This window comes from Convolutriloba macropyga, chromosome 7 (assembly GCF_964194025.1).
Source record: "Convolutriloba macropyga chromosome 7, txConMacr16.3, whole genome shotgun sequence".
Classification (NCBI taxonomy): Eukaryota; Metazoa; Xenacoelomorpha; order Acoela; family Convolutidae; genus Convolutriloba; species Convolutriloba macropyga.
In genome coordinates this window covers 2,601,121-2,620,226 of record NC_134474.1, presented here as the reverse complement: position 1 = coordinate 2,620,226, position 19,106 = coordinate 2,601,121, and the positions used below count along the sequence as shown (strand labels likewise).

The following is a 19,106-nucleotide window of genomic DNA, read 5'->3' as shown; positions in this document are numbered from 1 at the left end:
TTTTGATCAAACGATTGATCAAATGCTATGAGCAGAGTCGGTTTTTCAAATACTTTTAATGAGCCATTTGTGGCTTCTGTGGGATTAAAATGTTAGTACGCAATTTGGACGTTTGAGAAAAAATCTGATCAACTTCCTTGCAGCTTGAAATATAATCGCGTTCTGATATGACAAACCATTTCACATGTAGGATCATTTTTTGCTTGGAAACCAAGAATTCTGGGAGTTTCTTCACCTTGGAACGATTATCTTCGTTTTTACCTATTTTAAAATGAGTTTTACTGTAAAGAAAATAAATTTGCATTCTAACTGTGTCGAATTGACTACCAATTTCTTGAACAGGATCTGTCATGCTTTAGTAAATACGGTTACGAGTTTTCCTGAGTTGTCCCGTTTGTTGGTGTGAGGCATCGAGTTGTAACCCTGAGTTTACATAAGACTTTATATCTGCTGAGAGGATGTTGTTGATATCTGATAAGAAAGATATCAAAGATAAAACAAGGCTGTAGTTGATAGGTTGAAACAGTTGATGTCTAATTAATGCCATTGTGTGTTGTGGAACAATTTTATTGACGCGTTTGATAATAGGTCCAACGTTAATTCATTGCTGGACAGAAGTGTCATAGCTCTCTTTGTTCAACTTCTACTTTCCTTGTTTAGGCTGGTAGAATTTTCCCAGGATGTTTTCGTTGTTTGCGAACTTAGGTTGTGTGTGGGCCGACTGACGGTTGCAATTTTTGCTACTGTGAAAATTTCAGCCGTGTACTTTAGTGTAAACTTTCCTAAATGTTTCATTGGCTTGGCAATTGGAACGAAATTGCCTATTTGAAACGTAGTGTGTATTTATTGTTGACAAGCGTCAGTGAAATCAGAAAAGTTTGTGTTTTCTGAAACTTTATTAGGTGCTGATTTAGTGGCACAATATAATATTAACAATAATATTTACAAAGTGAGAAAGTTCTGTGATGTATGACCAGGTTCACTTTTCCCCCAAAAATCGTTAAAAATGTTTTTGAATGATCTATTAAACTTTCTTCTTGTCACAGAAAGTTTAGAATCCATCTTAAAATTTAGATCCTTTGTCTGTCCACACGTTCTGCAGTTGTTTTTGTTATCACTTTTTAAAGGTTTCGACACACTTGGCTGGATATAAAGCTTTCATTATTTTTACACGTAAGTATCGTGACAAGACATCAACGGCGACTAACAGGTACTTTATTCCAATGTTCTGTTTGGTCAATTTGTCCATAAAGATAACACCAACAGACCATATTTCGCTTATTCTGTGAGCAACAAAAATTATTCGTGGGAGTAGTTTTCTGAATTGTTGATTTTGTGTGAAGGAGTTTCTTGTTTGCAGGAATTTTTAAACTTTTTTCTTTGCTAATTCACTCTCTTTATGCAGATTGGCCATGCCTCCGAATGATGGTTTGCCTGCTGTGTAGATTTTGTTTAGGTTTTTAAATTCATTCAAAACAACGTTTCCAGTTTGACGGTGGTTTGATTTCCCATTCCGCGTTTGCAAAGCCTTCCTCATCAACGCTAGGAGTCTCTGTTTGTTCTGTTCTCTTGAAATCAGTATTTCGTTTTTTTGTCACGCGGTGCTTTTCCAAGCCTTGGCTTCTTTTTTTCAATTAGTCCCAATAGTTTGTTCGCATAGGTGTTGCAATTAAAAATTTTCGGAGCGTTTAAATGACATAGTAAAAGAAAATTTAATTAAGTCCGTTGTAATTCGTACAGAATTGTTGATGTTGAAATTTTAGTGTTTTCGTCTGAGAAATTTCAGTTGCTTTCAACGTCTTTTAAAATTGTTTGAGACTCGTTGATTGTTTCCAAAAACTTGTTTTTGCTTTTTGGAGTTTCTCGTCTTGTAGAAAAACAATACGTATAGAACCCTGCTACTCATCTTGTAAGCCATTCATTGATTTCCATTATTAGCGGTTATACGGCCATAACATCATCATTTTGCTGTTCTGAACTGAGTTGTACTGTAGTTTGTGCTGTTTGTGGTTTTGATGTCCCTTGCAGGAGCGACAATTGTTCGAAAGGATTCTGGATATCTGGGTTCTTCAAAACTTTTGAAGCCTGTGGCTGCTCTTGTGTAAACCTATTGTAAGAAATTATTAAAACGAATTATTCAGTTGACATGCTCTTAAAAATATTGTAGACAAGATCTAGTTAAAAACTGAATCAGACAATGACCACTTTCGGTATGGAAAAGCTTACTTCTCGACTGCGGACTTTTTGATTGAAAAACTTTCGTATTCAGTCTCAAATTGGTGATTTTCTGTGTTGTTTATGGGCACCACAACGGTGAGCACGTTCATAACTTGTTCACTGAGAAAAGAAGTGAAATCAAAATCGGTCATGAGTATATTTTTCTTCGTTTTTGACTTTGCCTTAATGCTGACGCTCCAAAGCTTCAACATATGGAAGTTTTTTTTTCTCATTTGCTATTGTAATGATTTCTTCGTTGGAAGGAATGTAGAAGGTTGAAGGTTTGGGTCCAATGAGGTTTGATGAGAAGCGTAAGACTTGGGTTGTTCAGGCAAAAAGGAAGACTTGAGGCAAAAAGTGACTTGAGTCGAAAAGTGACCCCATTTTCCTCGATTAACTGCTTGTACACTTTAATAGGAGTGTCGTTCTGCTATAGGTTGTGTTTAGAACAGATCGGAAGTTTTTCAAAAGTTACCAATTACAATCGTCCTGGGGTAAACATTGAATTGACTTTTAATGGGGATTTACCAGATTTCTACCTCTAATCTGAATGCTGGCAGTTAGTTTTTGTCGTACTTGATACCTGATAATTATTCAAAATGAATGGAGTCACAGAAACATTTAATTTGAAGAACAAAAATTCGCATAAGGCAATTTATATCCAAAACTGCAAGACATCGGATGCTCTTTATTAGATTTTTTACCAACTTATTCCAATTTTGGTGTGAACAGAATAAATCATTAAAGCGACCAGTGAAAATTTTTTTATCGAAGCGAGTTTCTCAAATACGTTATTGACTTTGAAGCTGCTATGCAAATTTTTGCGTAGGCACGAGAAAAAAATTGCTACAGGGCAAAAACAGTAACACCTTTTTTCTTCTATTGACGGCTTGTACACTTTTGTAGAAGCGCCATTCTGCTATAGGTGGAGTTAAGAACGGATTAGAGGTTTGTCAAATGTGACCAATTACAATTTTTGCCGGGTACACTTTACATCTATTTTATTTGGAGTTTACGTAATTTTTCCGCCTCTAATAACAACATATAATAAATTTCCCTGATACCTGATAAATGATAATGATACAAACTGATTGGTGTCAGCAAAACATCTCATTCGGAGAAGGAAGCTTAAACTAAAACATCATATATCAAAAGCTGGAAGACACTGAAGGCTTTTCAATGACCTTTTTTGTGCCTATCAAACTAGTCGCTTTTTGTGTGAGCAGAATGAACCATTAAAGCGGCCATTGAAACTTTTTTCAAACGAATCAAATACGTTATCGACGGTAAAGTTGATATGAAAACTTTTGCTTGAGAACGAGAGAAAAATGGCGTCAAAACAAAAAAAAATCAACCCAGATTTTCTTCTTTTAAATATTTTATTGACTATTATTTGGAGTATACGTGATTTTTTTCGCTGAAACAAAAATATATAGTAAGTTTTTGTGATATTTTCTTCATGATAATGATTCAAACTGACTGGAGTCAAAACAAATTCGTTCCAAGAATAGAGCTTCGCTGAAACAATAGATACAATAAGCTCGAAGACGCAGGAGAATTTTTAATGACTATTCTAGTGCCTGTCAACTTATTCCTACTTTGTGTAAACAGAATGAGCCATTAAGGCGAACATTGAACTTTTTTTTCAAATAGAGTTTTCCAAATAGGTTATGGACGGTGAAGTTAATATGAAGTTTTCTGTTTAAGCACGAAAAAAATGTTCTGCTAGACAAAACCAGTTGCTCCATTTTTGTCCGTAGGAGCGCTGTTCTGCTAAAAGGTGAGTGTAGATCGGATCAGCAATTTTTTCAAAAGTGACTATTTTTTAATTTTCGCTATTTACACAGTAGACCGAAATAGGTATACGTGATTTCTCCCTCTCAACTGAAAACTGACATTTGTTTTTTGTAGTACTTGATACTTGATATTTATTCAAATTGAAGGGAGTCACAGAAATATCTAATTTGAAGAAGAAAAAAGTTGATTAAAGCAATATATAGTGAAGGCTTGAAGGAATCGGATGCTTTTTATGATTTTTTGTGATTGTCAACCTATGAGCACTTTGTGTGAGCAACTTCAACCAATAAGTGAATCATTGACAAATTTTTCTCAAAACTAGTTTTTCAAATACGCGGTTGACGGTGAAGTTAATGCGAAAGGTTTTGTATAGGCGCGAGAGAGAAATGTTGTCAATTCCAAAAGAAATTTAAACAAAATCTTCTTCTTGTTTTGAATGTATGATCGACTTTTATGCTCAGTTTACGTTTTTTTTTACTCTCACATATGTGCATATGGTAAATTGTATAATAATTGCAATATGATAATGCTTCAATTTGATCGGAGTCACAGAAATGTTTCATTTGGAGAAGAAAAGTTTGATTGAACATAATATATCATAATCTGGAAGACACAACAGGCTTTTTACTGACCTTTTTAATGCCTATTAAACTATTCACACTTTGTGTAAACTGAATGAACAACTCGAGCAACCATTGAAAATCCCTTTTTAACACGAGTTTTTCAAATACGTTATCGACGGTGGGATTGATATGAATTTTTTCGTTTTGGCACGAGAGAAAATTGGTGTCAAGGCAAATTTTTAACTCAGAATACTTTCTTTTAACTATGTGTAATTTTCAGTAGGAGCAACAGTCTGCTATATGACGACTTCAGAACTGGTGGTAAGGCAAACAAAAGTGGTCATTTACGATTTTTGACAGGTACACATTTAAACTATGATAAGCGTTCTGTTATCGCAATGGAAAATGTTTGATCAATTTTTAAGCAGGGTATACGTAACTTATCCCTCTCAATTGATATCTGACTGTTAGTTTTTGAGCTGTTTACTTAATAGTAATGATTCAAAATGAGCGGAGTCACAGAAAATCCTCATTTAAAGAAGAAAAATGTTGAAACGTTTTTAAAAAAATCATAAGCTGAAAGGAAAACACTAGAGGCTTTTTTCTGAACTTTTTGTAGCGCCTAGCGACCTATTCGAACATTTCGTGAACAATGAAGCAGTAAAAGGACCACGATCATTGAAAAATTTTTATCAAATCGAAATTTTCAAAAACGATATTGACGGTGAAGTTGATATGAAACCTTAGGCACGAGGAAAAAATTGTGTCCAGGCAAAAAGTTTTATCCAAAATCTTCGTCTTTCAACTGTTTGTGAAATTCGGGTGGGAGCACCATGCCGCTGTATGACGAGGTCAAAACTGATGGGAAGGTTATCAGAGGTGATCATTTATGGTTTCCGCCAGCTGATCGTTTAAACTGTGAGTTCTGTTATCGCAATGGAAATTGAATGACCAACTTTTATGCATGGTGATTGCTCCCTCTCAACCGACCGACAACGGTTAATTTCTGAGCTACTTACACATTAGTGATGATTCGAAATGAATCAAGTCACAGAAAAATCTCATTTGAAGAAGAAAAGCTTGAGATATATATATATATATATATATATATATATATATATATTTATATATATTTATATATATATATATATATATATATATATATATATATATATATATAATATTTTAATGGCTCTTATATTGCCTAACTTTGAGTTAAAAGAATGAGCCATGAAGGCAAACATTGATTTTCTTTTTCAAATTGAGTTTTTCAAGTAGTTTATGGACGATGAAGTTAAAATGAAATTTTCTGTTTAAGCACGAGAGAAAAACTTCAGCAAGACAGAAACAATTATCCCGTTTTTTTCCGTAGGAGTGCTGTTCTGCTGTAGGGTGAGTGTAGATCGGCAGTCTTTTCAAAAGTGACTATTTTTAATTTTCGCCACTTACACACTTGACCGAAATAGGTATACGTGATTTCTCCCTCTCAACTGAAATTTGTTTTTTGTAGATCTAGATACTTAATATTTATTCAAAATGAATGTAGTCACAGATATATCTAATTTGAAGAGGAAAAAAAGTTGGTTAAAGCAATATATAGTGAAGGCTTGAAGGATTTGGATGCTTTTTATGCCTTTTTTGTGCCTACAAACCTATGAACACTTTGTGTGAACAACTTGAACCTTTAGGGGAACCATTGAAAACTATATTCTGAAAACGAGTTTTTCAGATACGCTATCGACGATGAAGTTTATGCGGAAGTTTTTATACAGGCGCGAGAGAAAAATGTTGTCAATGCAAAAGAAATTTTACCAAGATCTTCTTTTAAATGTATGATTGACTTTTATGCACAGTAGACGTTATTTTTCACTCTCACATATGTTCATATAGTATATTGTATGATAATTGCAATATGATGATGCTTCAAATTGCTTTGAGTCGCAGAAACTTTTCATTTGGAGAAGAAAAGTTTGAACGAACATAATATATCATAATCTGGAAGACACTGGAGGCTTTTTAATGACCTTTTCTATTGGCTATTAAACAATTCGCACTTTGTGTTATCTGAATGAACCACTAAAGCAACCTTTGAAAACCATTTCTGAAAACGGGTTTTCCAAATATGATATCGACGGTGGGGTTGATATGAAAATTTTGTTTAGGTCCGACAGAAATATTTATTTCAGTCAGAAAAATTTTGACTTTTTGCATGCCGTTTGCTAAATGGCGAGTTCTGAACTGATTGGATGCTTGACAAAAATGACCACTTACGATTTTCGCCATGTACAAACCAAATCAGCGAAAAGCGTTATGTTGTCGCAATGGAAAACGTATGATTCGCATTCGATCAGGGTGAACGTGATCTTTTTCCTCTCAACTGGTTACTGACAATTTGTTTTGGTGGTACCTGCTATATAGTAATTATTTATAATTAATGTAGTCACAGAAATATATTAATTGAAGGGTTCGACTAAGAATTATATCATACCTAGAACGCACTTGAGACTTTTAATGGCCTTTTTGGTGTATACAAAGCTATTTGCACTTTATGTGGAATTAGCAAAGTATTACAACAACCATTATAAACTTTTTCTCGATGAAATTTTTCCAAATACGTTAGCGACGGTGAAATTGATGTGAATTTTTATCTTCAGGTCCAGAAGAAAAATTGCACTATGGCGAAACCAATTTTCGTCCATATTTTTGTTCTCTTAACTTTGTGTAATACTGGGACAGGTTATCCTATGGAATTAATTCAGAACGGATTGGCAAGTTGGAAAAACTGACCTTTCGTGATTTTCGCCACGGACAATTTTAACCACTGAAAAACGTTATTATATCGCAATGGAAGACGTATAATGGACATTTATAAAAGATGTATGTGTTTTCCCTTCTCCACTTAATCTTGACTGATTGTTTCTTGAATCAAAAGAACTGGATTCACAGAAATGTCTCATTTAAAGGAGAAAAACACAAATAAACATTATGTATCACAAACTGGAAGGCACTGGAGGTTTTTTTATGACCCATATTAGCTTAACAGGCTTTTCACTTTTTTATAAACAAAAATTTCCACTTAAATGGCGACAGATAGCTTTTCTCAATATGAGTTTTTCAATACATTATCGACATTCAAGTTGAGATTAAATTTCTTGATTAGGCTCGCGAGAATATTTCTTCAAGGCAAACAGATTTGGACCAAGTTTTTCTTCTTTTAACTGTGTGTAAATAATTAGCGCAATTTTGCTGGGGAATTCGTTCGGAAAGATTGGAAGGTTGGCAGACCTGACCTTTAGTGATTTTTGCTAGGTAGAAATTTATTCAGTAAAAAAGTTACGCTATGGCAACGGAAACTGTACCACCATTGACATTTTTGACGTTTCTTCTCTCAACTAACAACTGACAGTTAGTTACTTAGGTACATGCTACCTGACAAATTTTTCTGTTTCGAACCATTTTCTGTTTCCAGGCAATGGGCTTAACTCATGGGAGAATACGATCTTCGAGTGGATCAGTGTTTGTTATTGAAAATGTTTACTACCTTCTTTAAACATTTCAGGGGGAGCGTCATTCTGCTATTTGATTACTTAGAAACTGATTGATAGATTGACAAAAGTGAGCATATACGGTTTTCGCCAGGTTGACATATAATCGGCGAAAAGCTTTATTTTTGATTAATTGAAAACGTATGATCAATTTTATGAAAGTTTGAGGTGATGTTTGCCTCCAAATGACTAATTGCGGTCAGTTTTTGTGATACTCGCTATATGGTCATGATTCAAAATGTCTCAGAAGTTATCATTTGAAGAATAAAAGTTCGAATAAAACACAGTAAATCATATTCTGGAAGACACTGGAGGCTTTTGAATTACCTATTTCATTGCCTATCAATCTATTCGCACATTGTGTGAACTGATTGAACCAAGAAAACGACCATTGAAAACTTTCTCTCAAAACGCTATTTAATACAAGTTATCGACGGTGAAATTGATATGAAACTATTGGTTTGGGGAGGATAGCAAAATGGTATTTAGCCAAAAGAGAAATAAGCCAGCGTTTTTCTTCATGTATAAACAGCGAACCAATATGACGACCGTTTTAAATTTCTTTTCGGTGAAGTTGCTTTGAAATTTTTTGCTCAGGCCCTAGACGAAAATTGCTTCATGTCAAAACAAATTTTCCATCCCATTTTTGAACTGTGTGTAATAATGGGAGTGGTTCTGCTATTGAATTAGCTCAGAACGGATTGGAAGGTGTGCAAAGCTGAACTTTCGTGATTTTTGCCACGAAAAAATCGAACCATTGAAAATCGTTTTTGTATAGCAATGGAGGACGTATAATTGACATTTATACAGGGTGTATGTGTTTTCCTCTGTACAATTACTCCTGACTGATTGTTACTTGGTTGAAAATGATTGGATTCACAGAAAAGTTTGACATAAAGGAGAAAAACTCGTGATGTATCAAAACTTGTGATGAAAAACTCGTGGGAGAAAAACATTATGTATCACAAGCTGGCAGGCACTGGAGAATTTTTATGACCCTTATTAGTGCTTAACAATCTATTCACACTTTTATAAACAAAATATCCACTGAAATGCCCACGGATAACTTTTCTCAAAACGAGATTTTCAATACGTTATGAACAGTGAATTTGAGATGGAATTTTATGTTTAGGCTCGAGAGAAAAATTTTTCAAGGCAAACAAATTTTGACCAGATTTTTCTTCTTTTAACTTTGTGTAAATTACATTGCGCGAAGGATGGTTGGGATGATTTGAAAGTTTTTGTTTAGGTCCAAGAGAAATATTGAGTTCAGGCAGAAAAATTTTGACCTCAAATTTCTTCTTTTAACTATGCGTTCACTTCAGTAGGCGTGCGGTTTGCTAAAGGCCGAGTTTTGAACTGATTGGTTCTTGACAAAAATGACCATTTACGATTTTGGCCAAGTACAAACTTAATCAGCGAACAGAGTTATGTTGTCGTCGTAATTGAAAACTTATGATTCATTTTCAATCAGGTTGAACGTGAAGTTGTTCCTCTCAACTGGCTATTGACAATTTGTTTTGGTGGTACTTGCTATATAGTACTTATTTATAATTAATGCAGTCAGAGAATTATCTCTTTTGAAGGGTTCGAAAAAAATATTATATCATAAGCTGGAACGCACTGGAGTCTTTTTTGTGGCGTTTTACTGTATTCAAACCTATTTGGGCTTTGTGTGGAAGTAGCGAACTAATACGACGACCATTGTAAACTTTTCTCAAGACGAGTTTTTCAAATACGTTATCAAAGATGAAGCGGATATGAAATTTTGTGTCCAGGCCCTAGATTGTTTCTTGAATCAAGATGATTGGGTTCACAGAAATGTCTCATTTAAAGGAGAAAACACAAGTAATAAACATTATGTATCACAAACTGGAAGGCACTGGAGGTTTTTTTGTGACCCATATTAGCTTAACAGGCTTTTCACTTTTTTATAAACAAAAATTTCCACTTAAATGGCGACAGACAGCTTTTCTCAATATGAGTTTTTCAATACATTATCGACAATCAAGTTGAGATTAAATTTCTTGATTAGGCTCGCGAGAATATTTCTTCAAGGCAAACAAATTTTGACCACGTTTTTCTTCTTTTAACTGTGTGTAAATAATTAGCGCAATTTTGCTGGAGAATTCGTTCGGAACGATTGGAAGGTTGGCAGATCTGACCTTTAAAGATTTTTGCTAGGTAGAAATTTATTCAGTAAAAAAAGTTACGCTATGGCAATGGAAACTGTACCATTGACACTTTTGACGTTTCTTCTCTCAACTAACAACTGATAGTTAGTTACTTAGGTACTTGCTGCCCGACAAATTTTTCTGCTTTGAACCATTTTCTGTTTCCAGGCAATGGGCTTAACGCATGGGAGATTACGATCGTCGAGTGGATCAGTCTTTGTTATTGAAAATGTTTACTACGTTCTTTAAACATTTCAAGAGGAGCGTCATTCTGCTGTTTGATTACTTAGAAACTGATTCAGAGATTGACAAAAATGAGCATATACGGTTTTCGCCATGTTTACATATTATCGGCGAAAAGCTTTATTTTTTCTTAATTGAAAACGTATAATCAATTTTTTGAAAGTTAGAGGTGAAATTTGCCTCTCAAATGACTAATTGTGGTCAGTTTTTTTGATACTTGCTACATGGTGATGATTCAAAATGTCTCAGAAGTTCTCATTTGAAGAAGAAAAGTTCGAATAAAACACAGTTTATCATATTCTGGAAGACACTGGAGGCTTTTGAATTACCTTTCTCAGTGTCTATCAATCTATTCGCACATTGTGTGAACTGATTGAACCAAGAAAACGACCATTGAAAACTTTCTCTCAAAATGCGTATTTAATACAAGTTATCGACGGTGAAATTGATATGAAATTTTTGGTTTGGGGAGGAGAGCAAAATGTTGTTTAGCCAAAAGAGAATTAAGCCAGCGTTTTTGTTCAAGTGTGTGTAGATGCACCGTTCTTCTGTTTGACGAGTTCAGAGGTGATGGCAAGTTGACAAATTGAGCACTTATGAATTTCGCCAGCTACACATTTAACATGTGAAAAGCGTTATGTTATCACTATGGAATGCGTACCATTGACATATATGACGTTGTGTCTCTCATTTAACAGCTGACATTTAGTTACTTAGGTACATGCTACCTGACAAAAATTTCTGTTCAAAACCGTTTTTTTGTTTTCAGACAATGGGCTTCACTCATGATAGAGTCCGATCTTCGAGTGAATTGGTCTCTGAAATTGAATTTTTTTCTAACTATTTTCACACTTCAGTAGAAGCACCATTCTGCTATTTGACTAATTAGGAACTGATTTGCAGAGTGACAAAAATATACATCACGCTTTTCACCAGGTATATATTTAATCGGTCAAAAACGCTATTTTATGGCAATTGAAAACGCATGATCAATTTTTTGCAGGACAAGTGATGTTTGCCTCTCAAATAGCTAATTGCGGTCAGTTATTGTGATACTCGAAACATGGCGATGATTAAAAATGTCTCAGAAACGTCGCGTTTGAGGAAGATAAGTTCGAATAAAACAGAGCATGTCATATTCTGGAAGACATTGGTGTTTTTTAGTGACTTTTTTTGGTGCCTAGCAACCTATTTTCACATTATTTCATATTGTATCATACGCTGGAACGCACTGGAAGGTTTTTAATGGCCTTTTTAGTGCTACAAAGCTATTTGCAATTTGTGTGGAATTAGCGAAGTATTACAACGACCATTGTAAATTTTTTCTCAACGAGATTGTTCCAAATACTTTATCGACGGTGAAGTTGTGAATTTTTATTTTCAGTCCCAAGAGAAAAATTGCTTTATGGCAAAACAAATTGTCGACCCCATTTTTGATCTTTTAACTGTGTGTAATACTGAGACAGGTTTTGCGATGGAGTTAGCTCCGAACGGATTCGAAGGTTGACAAAACTTACTTTTCGTGATTTTCGCCAGGAATGCAATTAATCATTGAAAAACGATAAACAATTGCAATTGGAAGACGTATAATTGATATTATGTAGGGTACAATTGTTTTATTCTCCAACTTTCTGTTGACTGATTGTAAGTACATGCTACAAGACAAAAACATCTGTTTTGAACCGTTTTCTGTTTTAAGGAAGTGAGTGGGCTTAACTCATGCGAGAATACGATCTTCGTGTGAATCTTTGAAATTTAACCCGGGTCGGGGTTGGTCAAAACATAATGTAAGAATAGCGGTGAATACCGGTAAAAAATGTTTTTTCACCGCAAAGCGCACGCATCTTTTAGCGTTAAATGCGCCGAACTTTTGCGATTTTTAGCGGTGAGATTTTTTTTTTACCGCCTTCACCGGATTTCTTACAAAAAAGAAACATCCGTATAGGGGTTCGAACCTCTCACCTCCTGCATTTCAACAACTGCTAATTCGACTGCTTCATCTGTCACTTATTACAATGATATTTCCTGTGAATATGATTAGCGTTGAAATTAGCGCGGTAAATATTTGTAAGATTTGCGATTTTAGCGAAAAATTTTTTTTCACCACATTCTTCTGGTAGCGGTAAAAGTGTTTTTTTTTCACCGCATTCTGCTGGTAGCACTGAATTTTTTTTCAGGGCATCCTGCTGGTAGTGGTGAAAAGTTTTCTTTCACCGCTTAACTTTTTTTCACCGCATTCATCGCATTGAACGCAAATCTTACTCTTTTCTTCAAATTCACCGCAAATCTTACATCTTTTTGCGATTTTTAGCGGTGACACCTCGACCCGGGAAACTTTTTTGACGTCTATCTTCCAAGAATCTTGTAAGGTTCTAGCGAGGGAAATGTCCGGATCTTGCATCTTGCAAGATTAGCGTTATTTTTGAGAAAAGCCATATTCAATTGTCTAGAGTGCGTAGTGCGAATTTACCAAAAATTAATTGTTTATCCTGAACTGTGTTTTTATAGTTTGATGTTGGTGGAAAAACCCGTGAACAACATTGCCCTGATCAAAGTGAACTACAGCTACCCACTTCACCGAATACTGCCTCCATGCAATCACTCACCCGATCTGGGAACCGTTTTGGGCTCTTGTGGTCTCGGGTCGATCGTTTTACCCCCCGATATTAGAGTTCCAGACAAAATACAGCACACATTTTTCTACGAATCCGTGTTTGAAAACATCGAGCCTTTTAATTTCCAGAGTTGTACTTCCAATAATATATGCACAGAGCCAATGATAGACGGGACCAATTTGTGTTACATGGATGAGGGGAACCCTTTGTTTTCGTTCACTTGTGATCATGTTGCTCTGGCATGTCTGTATGGAGTAGCCAGTTATTTTCTCCCCCACCCATCAGTGCCAAATGCGAACTCTGCCCCAGCCTGTTCAACAGGAAGTGTGTTTGCCAGTATTATCCCGCATTCCGAGTGGATATTTGCTACCATTCTTGTCAACTGACCTCTGATTGGACAAAGTTATGACCAGCTTTGCCTTAATTTCGCCTTATCATGCAATTTAAGCTCTCAAAATTGAGCTGAAAGCAAACTAGTTTTCCAGTTCGTGGGCATTTTTGTTGTAATATTTCACCTGTGTTCCAGAACACCCAGTTCGCACTTTCGGCAAAAGTTTAATACATCTGTAAAAAAGTATCAGTCAAATGCGATCAAAAACAATCAAAAGTTTTATATATGATTTTTTTAAAAATATTTGAGGTGTTTTTGAGGAAAAGTCATTTTGAATCAATTATGTGATTATCTTGATCCCCAATAGGTATCAATCCCGGACGAGAAATCATTGGGAAAATTTTGGAAATTTGAACGATGGCAATGAAAAAATAGAGTTTTCAGCGCAAAGTTTTGCAGGTTGGTTCAGCATTTAAGATTTTGTAAAGAGTTTGTATCGCAGCTCTTGAAACAGTTTGAGACAACTATAGTAGCAAAACTAGCAATATACGTTTTGCACCTCAACAAAGTTATTCAGATTAGGTTTTTGTTTCACATGAACAAAATAAAACGTCCTAAACAAGGGAAAACGAAAAAAAAACGACTTCTGGACAGACGCTCTAAAAGGTACACTCAATTGTTTCGATTGCTGTAATCAATTTTTCAAAGGAAAAAAGATAACAAAATTATGAAATATCTTTATTGGAAGGCATCTAATCATGGTGTCTTACAAATTATGTCACGAGAACAAAGACGTCCTGTCTCCAAAATATGTGGACATTTTTGGTTCGTTTTCAATTTGTCTCATCTCCTCCTACTTTGCCACGTTTCAAAAGTGTACGTAATGTCATCAGTTTAGCCGGATGGCTTCAAATTTCTGCATTTTGTACGAGAGTTATTTGGCAAGTTTTTAGTTAAAAAACATCCACTGAGCTTGAGTACAGCAGCTCAAAATTTGAGTAGAGAAACTGAAATTTGAAAAGAAGCGTAAAATTTCTATCACATTAAGAACATCGTCAAGCAGGGTGTCATCTGTCCTGGCTATTTAGACACATTTTAGGTTGAAAATAGATATTAAATATGGTGCTGGATGAGGCGCAACATTAATTTAATCACTTGCTTGAATTTCTTCAAAATGCTTTAGGCACAAGAAATTTAAGCTCTAAAAGACCATTTGAACAAGATCATATCGTTTGAAAATTTGCAGTTTGGTTTTAAATTCGTGGTTATTTGTCGTTGACATCATCATTTTGTTCAGCTGTTGCTGAAAATCAAGCATTACGTCAGATTGATCAGAAATCCTAATATTTTAGCCATCTTGTATGGGCTCTACTTAATTGAAACCATGTTTGAAATAATTGACAACAAATTTTTTCGATCAAGAAAACTGTAACCTTTTGTTCAGCCATTGAACTTCTTGCATACACACTGTAATCCTATATCGTCCTTACTGGGGCTGCTTAGCGGCATGTCGGCGTATTTTTTATCATCTCAACTAGTTTGTTCACGGGTCGCATGAAAATTCCAGCAGCTGTTTGAAACTGTACGAGCCGAACGATTTTACCGCTTTCGTCAAAAAAATAGTTATTCATGCAAGTGACCAAGTCATGGTGGCATGTTGTCCGGCTTCATGATAGTTTTATCGCTTATTGCAATGCATGGTTGTTCCCTCTAACATTTCTCTTTGCTGTAGTGTCAATATATGCTCTGTCGACCACTTATTCTCCGATGATTTTATCTATTTTGTTCTTCTGTCAATAAAGCCTTGTTATTTTTTTTCTTCGAATAATTTCATTGCTTGTACGATCATTTTTCATTAAAGTTGGTACTGCCTCAATGTAGACTGCTCTACTGTTTAAGCAACAAAATGGCCACATACATTTTTTCTAGCTGTTGCTATGCATCTTTGATGTAAAAGTGTCCACAATAGTCTTGTGCTTGAAAATAAAGGATGGCAAAACCTTTACTCGTGGCCATCTGTGATGTCAGCCACTTGGCATGCACTTGCGTAGAATATATATATATATATATATATATATATATATATATATACACATATATATATATATATATATATTTATATATATATATATATATATATATATATATATATATATATATATATATATATAGAGAGAGAGAGAGAGAGAGAGCGAGAGAGAGAGAGACACCAGTGAATCTGGAATTCTTACCGTGTTAGAACTGATAAGATGCCGATCAAAAGTCTTTACCGCGTAAGATCTTATTTGGTCTTACACAGAAAAAATTCCCTACTTGAACTTTAATATTGTAAGACCAGATAAGAAACTTATTGCAGCCTAATTGACGATAATTCAATTTTGCTGAAATGTTATCTTATAAGATCTAATAAGTATCTTGTCAAATCTTACCCGATAAAAGGTCAGGTGCGGCAGAAGTATTATCGTGTAAGATCTGATAAGATATGTCTTAGTGGTTCCAATGATGTCGTATATTGTAGCCAAGCTCAAATAAAAGTAAAAAAAAAGAACGGTCAACTAACCAATTATGAAACAAAAAATGTTTGTTGAGTCTATTTTGGCAACTGTTTTATTCTGAGTCTCAACTAGGTACAATGGCTGAACTTAGCAGTGCAAGATAGTTTTTGTCTTTGAAAAAAACTTTTTATTTATTTAGATAATTTCTGCTCCAGAAAAAGTCTTTGATACTCGAATAACCTTTTACAGAACATCTCATTAGTCTCAAAAAACAATATGAGATGATTTTCTATTTGTTATTTAGGCATTTTGGCTACTGCTTGAAGGCAACTCAGAATTGTATTCAATTTGAATATTATGCCATACTTAGAAACTTTTCATCTTATAAGATCTGATAAAAATCCTATCAAAAAGTTGAGTTATTGCTTTCCGAATGTTTATCTTACCAGATCTTATAAGATTCTTATAAGATCTTACGCGATAAACAAATTTTGTTTGGCAGAACTTTTAACGTGTAAGATCTTATTGAACCTGATTAAAGTTTTTATCGTCCAAGACCTGATGAATTGTCTTGCATTGTCTTAGTCAGGCGACGCATTATCTCATATGTTTTTTAAGACACTTTTGTAAGAAACTTGTAAGATCTTACACAATAAAAGTTCTCAAATGTCCGTAGAGAGAGAGAGAGAGAGAGAGAGAGAGAGAGAGAGAGAGAGAAGGAGAGTTTAGTTACTTTAACGAAGTAATCTCAGGATATTACCCGACAAACGATAGTTTTCAAAAGTAATAAAAAAAGCTTCATTTTTTGATTTATTGATTAAATCTAATCAACTGAACACAATTTTTGACAAGATTTATTTTATAGCAGCTTACTGTGACAAAAATCCTGCAACATTTTTTTTGTAGTTTTGTCGAAAAACTGATGAGGCGCCACAATAGACTGCCAAATGTTTGTTTTCATACATTTGAAAACACTTTTAGCCTAAACAAAAAAAATTAAAGTTCAGAGAAAATTCACGCAAAGGTTCAATGAAATTTCAATCGTACAGATTTATGTCTGAATTAACCTCCACGAGGGGAAACTTGGAAGAACAGCTACCACAGGAAGCTGGGCATAAGTTATAATATATTTCTGGGAAACTCATATTAAATGATCTGAAATTTTTTTTCCATATTTTCTTTTAAAAACGGACGTACGGACGTTCCCCTGACTTGGGTTCGAAATTTCTACTTTGGAATTGAGATACCATTGGTGTTACGTGCTTTTATTAGTGCTTGCAAAGGGTTAGTGGGGTTTGTATTTGTTAAACTCATAGTGCACAATTAACAGAATTTGAATTTTGTCGGGGCGCTGTCTTGTTCAGATCTGTTCACACGTTTTTAAGAGTTTGAAATCGTTTTCTATTTCGTTTTACCCGGATTCCGCTCTACTATGATCTGGCGGGTTTTTCTAGTTATAGAGAGCCACTGCTTAGCGGACATATAGGGTATAGTGCCCAATTATTGCGCTATTTTTTATCATAAATGGTGCTTTCATTTTGCGCGAGGATTTCATGGGAAAACTTCATAATTTTAGCTGATGTATTTGTGAATGCAGGTAATAGGCAATTCTGATATGTTTTGGCGAGTATCAAAAGCTAATTAAATTTTTGGACGGTTTTCACTGACTAATAAAATATGAGGTAGATCTGCAAAATCAATCACGGTTAACGTATTTTGAAAAGGCAAAACCTTGTAGCAAAAATACACGCAACTATTTTTTTTAAAAACTTACGAGCAATGCGAAAAAGTTGCAGCACACACATGGCAAAACTATTATGGAAAACCCATTAGGTCTGACAGAGGTCCCAACAATAAAATCTGAGATTCATCCTGGTTAATTCCTCTCGCAAACAAAGATCGATCGACTAAGTTATAAGACATATCGTAAACCTTTATTGAATGTTATATATACGAATCACAGGTGTCCCTGATAAAATCACAAAATGTATCTGATGACGAACCGGATGAAATGCAAAGCATATGCAGCTCAGATATTCTCGTAAAAACTATGTATCAGCATGGAGACACGTACACAATTATCCTCTCAGATCACAAAACACTTCATAAGATTTGGCAAACCCCTCACAAAAATGGAACCAATTTTTTGCCCCCTCACTCGGAGTGCGTTATATAAAGCATTTGGGGGTATTTCCCGTCATAGCAATCCACAGCATAGAGGACATATAGCGCATAGCATCAATTAATAGGATAAGTTTATAAAAAAATGTGGCATTCATTTTGCGGGTTTATGAGTTTTCATGTGTAAACTTCAAGAAAAAGTGGCGAAGAATTGTTTTTTTTTTAAAACTGATTGTCGAGATATCTAGTTATTTTTGGATTGGAACGGGGCTGCTGGGTGTAGTAGAACCGTAAAGCGGGGTATTGTAAATAAAATTCTAATGTAGATAAAAGAAAATTATATTTGGCAATGGTGCACCATTTCGGCGAATGCAAAGTAAGCCGATAGGCAAGCAAGCCGACAGAAAAGCACGCCGAAAGTTATGTAATAGTTATGAAATCTATCAGAAATAATACATTGTCAGCCGTTACAATCAATACTGAGCGTAGTATTATAGTGCATAATGTATTCCAATGAACCAAAGAAACAAAAATACGCATAATTTTAGACATCTAGTGGGTACCGGCCTCAGCGGACCGCTGTCCATTACCATGCCTCTCATCCGCTGTGGGATGTAATCCGGAAAAACGGGCCGGTTATCGCGGCAAAGCCACGACGCGCGCGAAGCGCGCCCACCGGCCCGCCAGGGGCAACTCAAAATATGGGTATCCGAAAATTTTTCGGCTTACTTGACCTCATTTTCAAAATTCGGCTTGCTTGCCTATCGGCTTGCTTGACCGCCACCCACCATTTCATATCTAACCAATTCAGGATAAAAAAATCGGCTATATGATTTATTTTGACAGTTTTTACTAACGAACAAAAATTCACGTAGGTTTGAAAATTAAATCATGGTTACCGATTATTAAAATCGCACAACTTTGTTGGAAAAAAGACGCAAAACTGTTTTTCAAAATTTGAACAAGCATCGAGTAAAGATTTTAGCCCACAAACGGCAAAAATAT

General features: G+C 35.0%; 1 protein-coding gene across 1 annotated transcript in view; it reads left to right on the top strand.

Moving 5' to 3' along the window:
- Positions 1-13,540, top strand: part of LOC142342418 (uncharacterized) — a 61,462-nt gene extending 47,922 nt beyond the window's left edge. The window contains exon 11 of the mRNA XM_075393738.1: positions 13,048-13,540. Within this exon, the coding sequence (XP_075249853.1) occupies positions 13,048-13,540 (493 nt within the window). The remainder of the gene's footprint in view (positions 1-13,047) is intronic.
- The last annotated feature ends 5,566 nt before the right edge of the window (positions 13,541-19,106 follow it).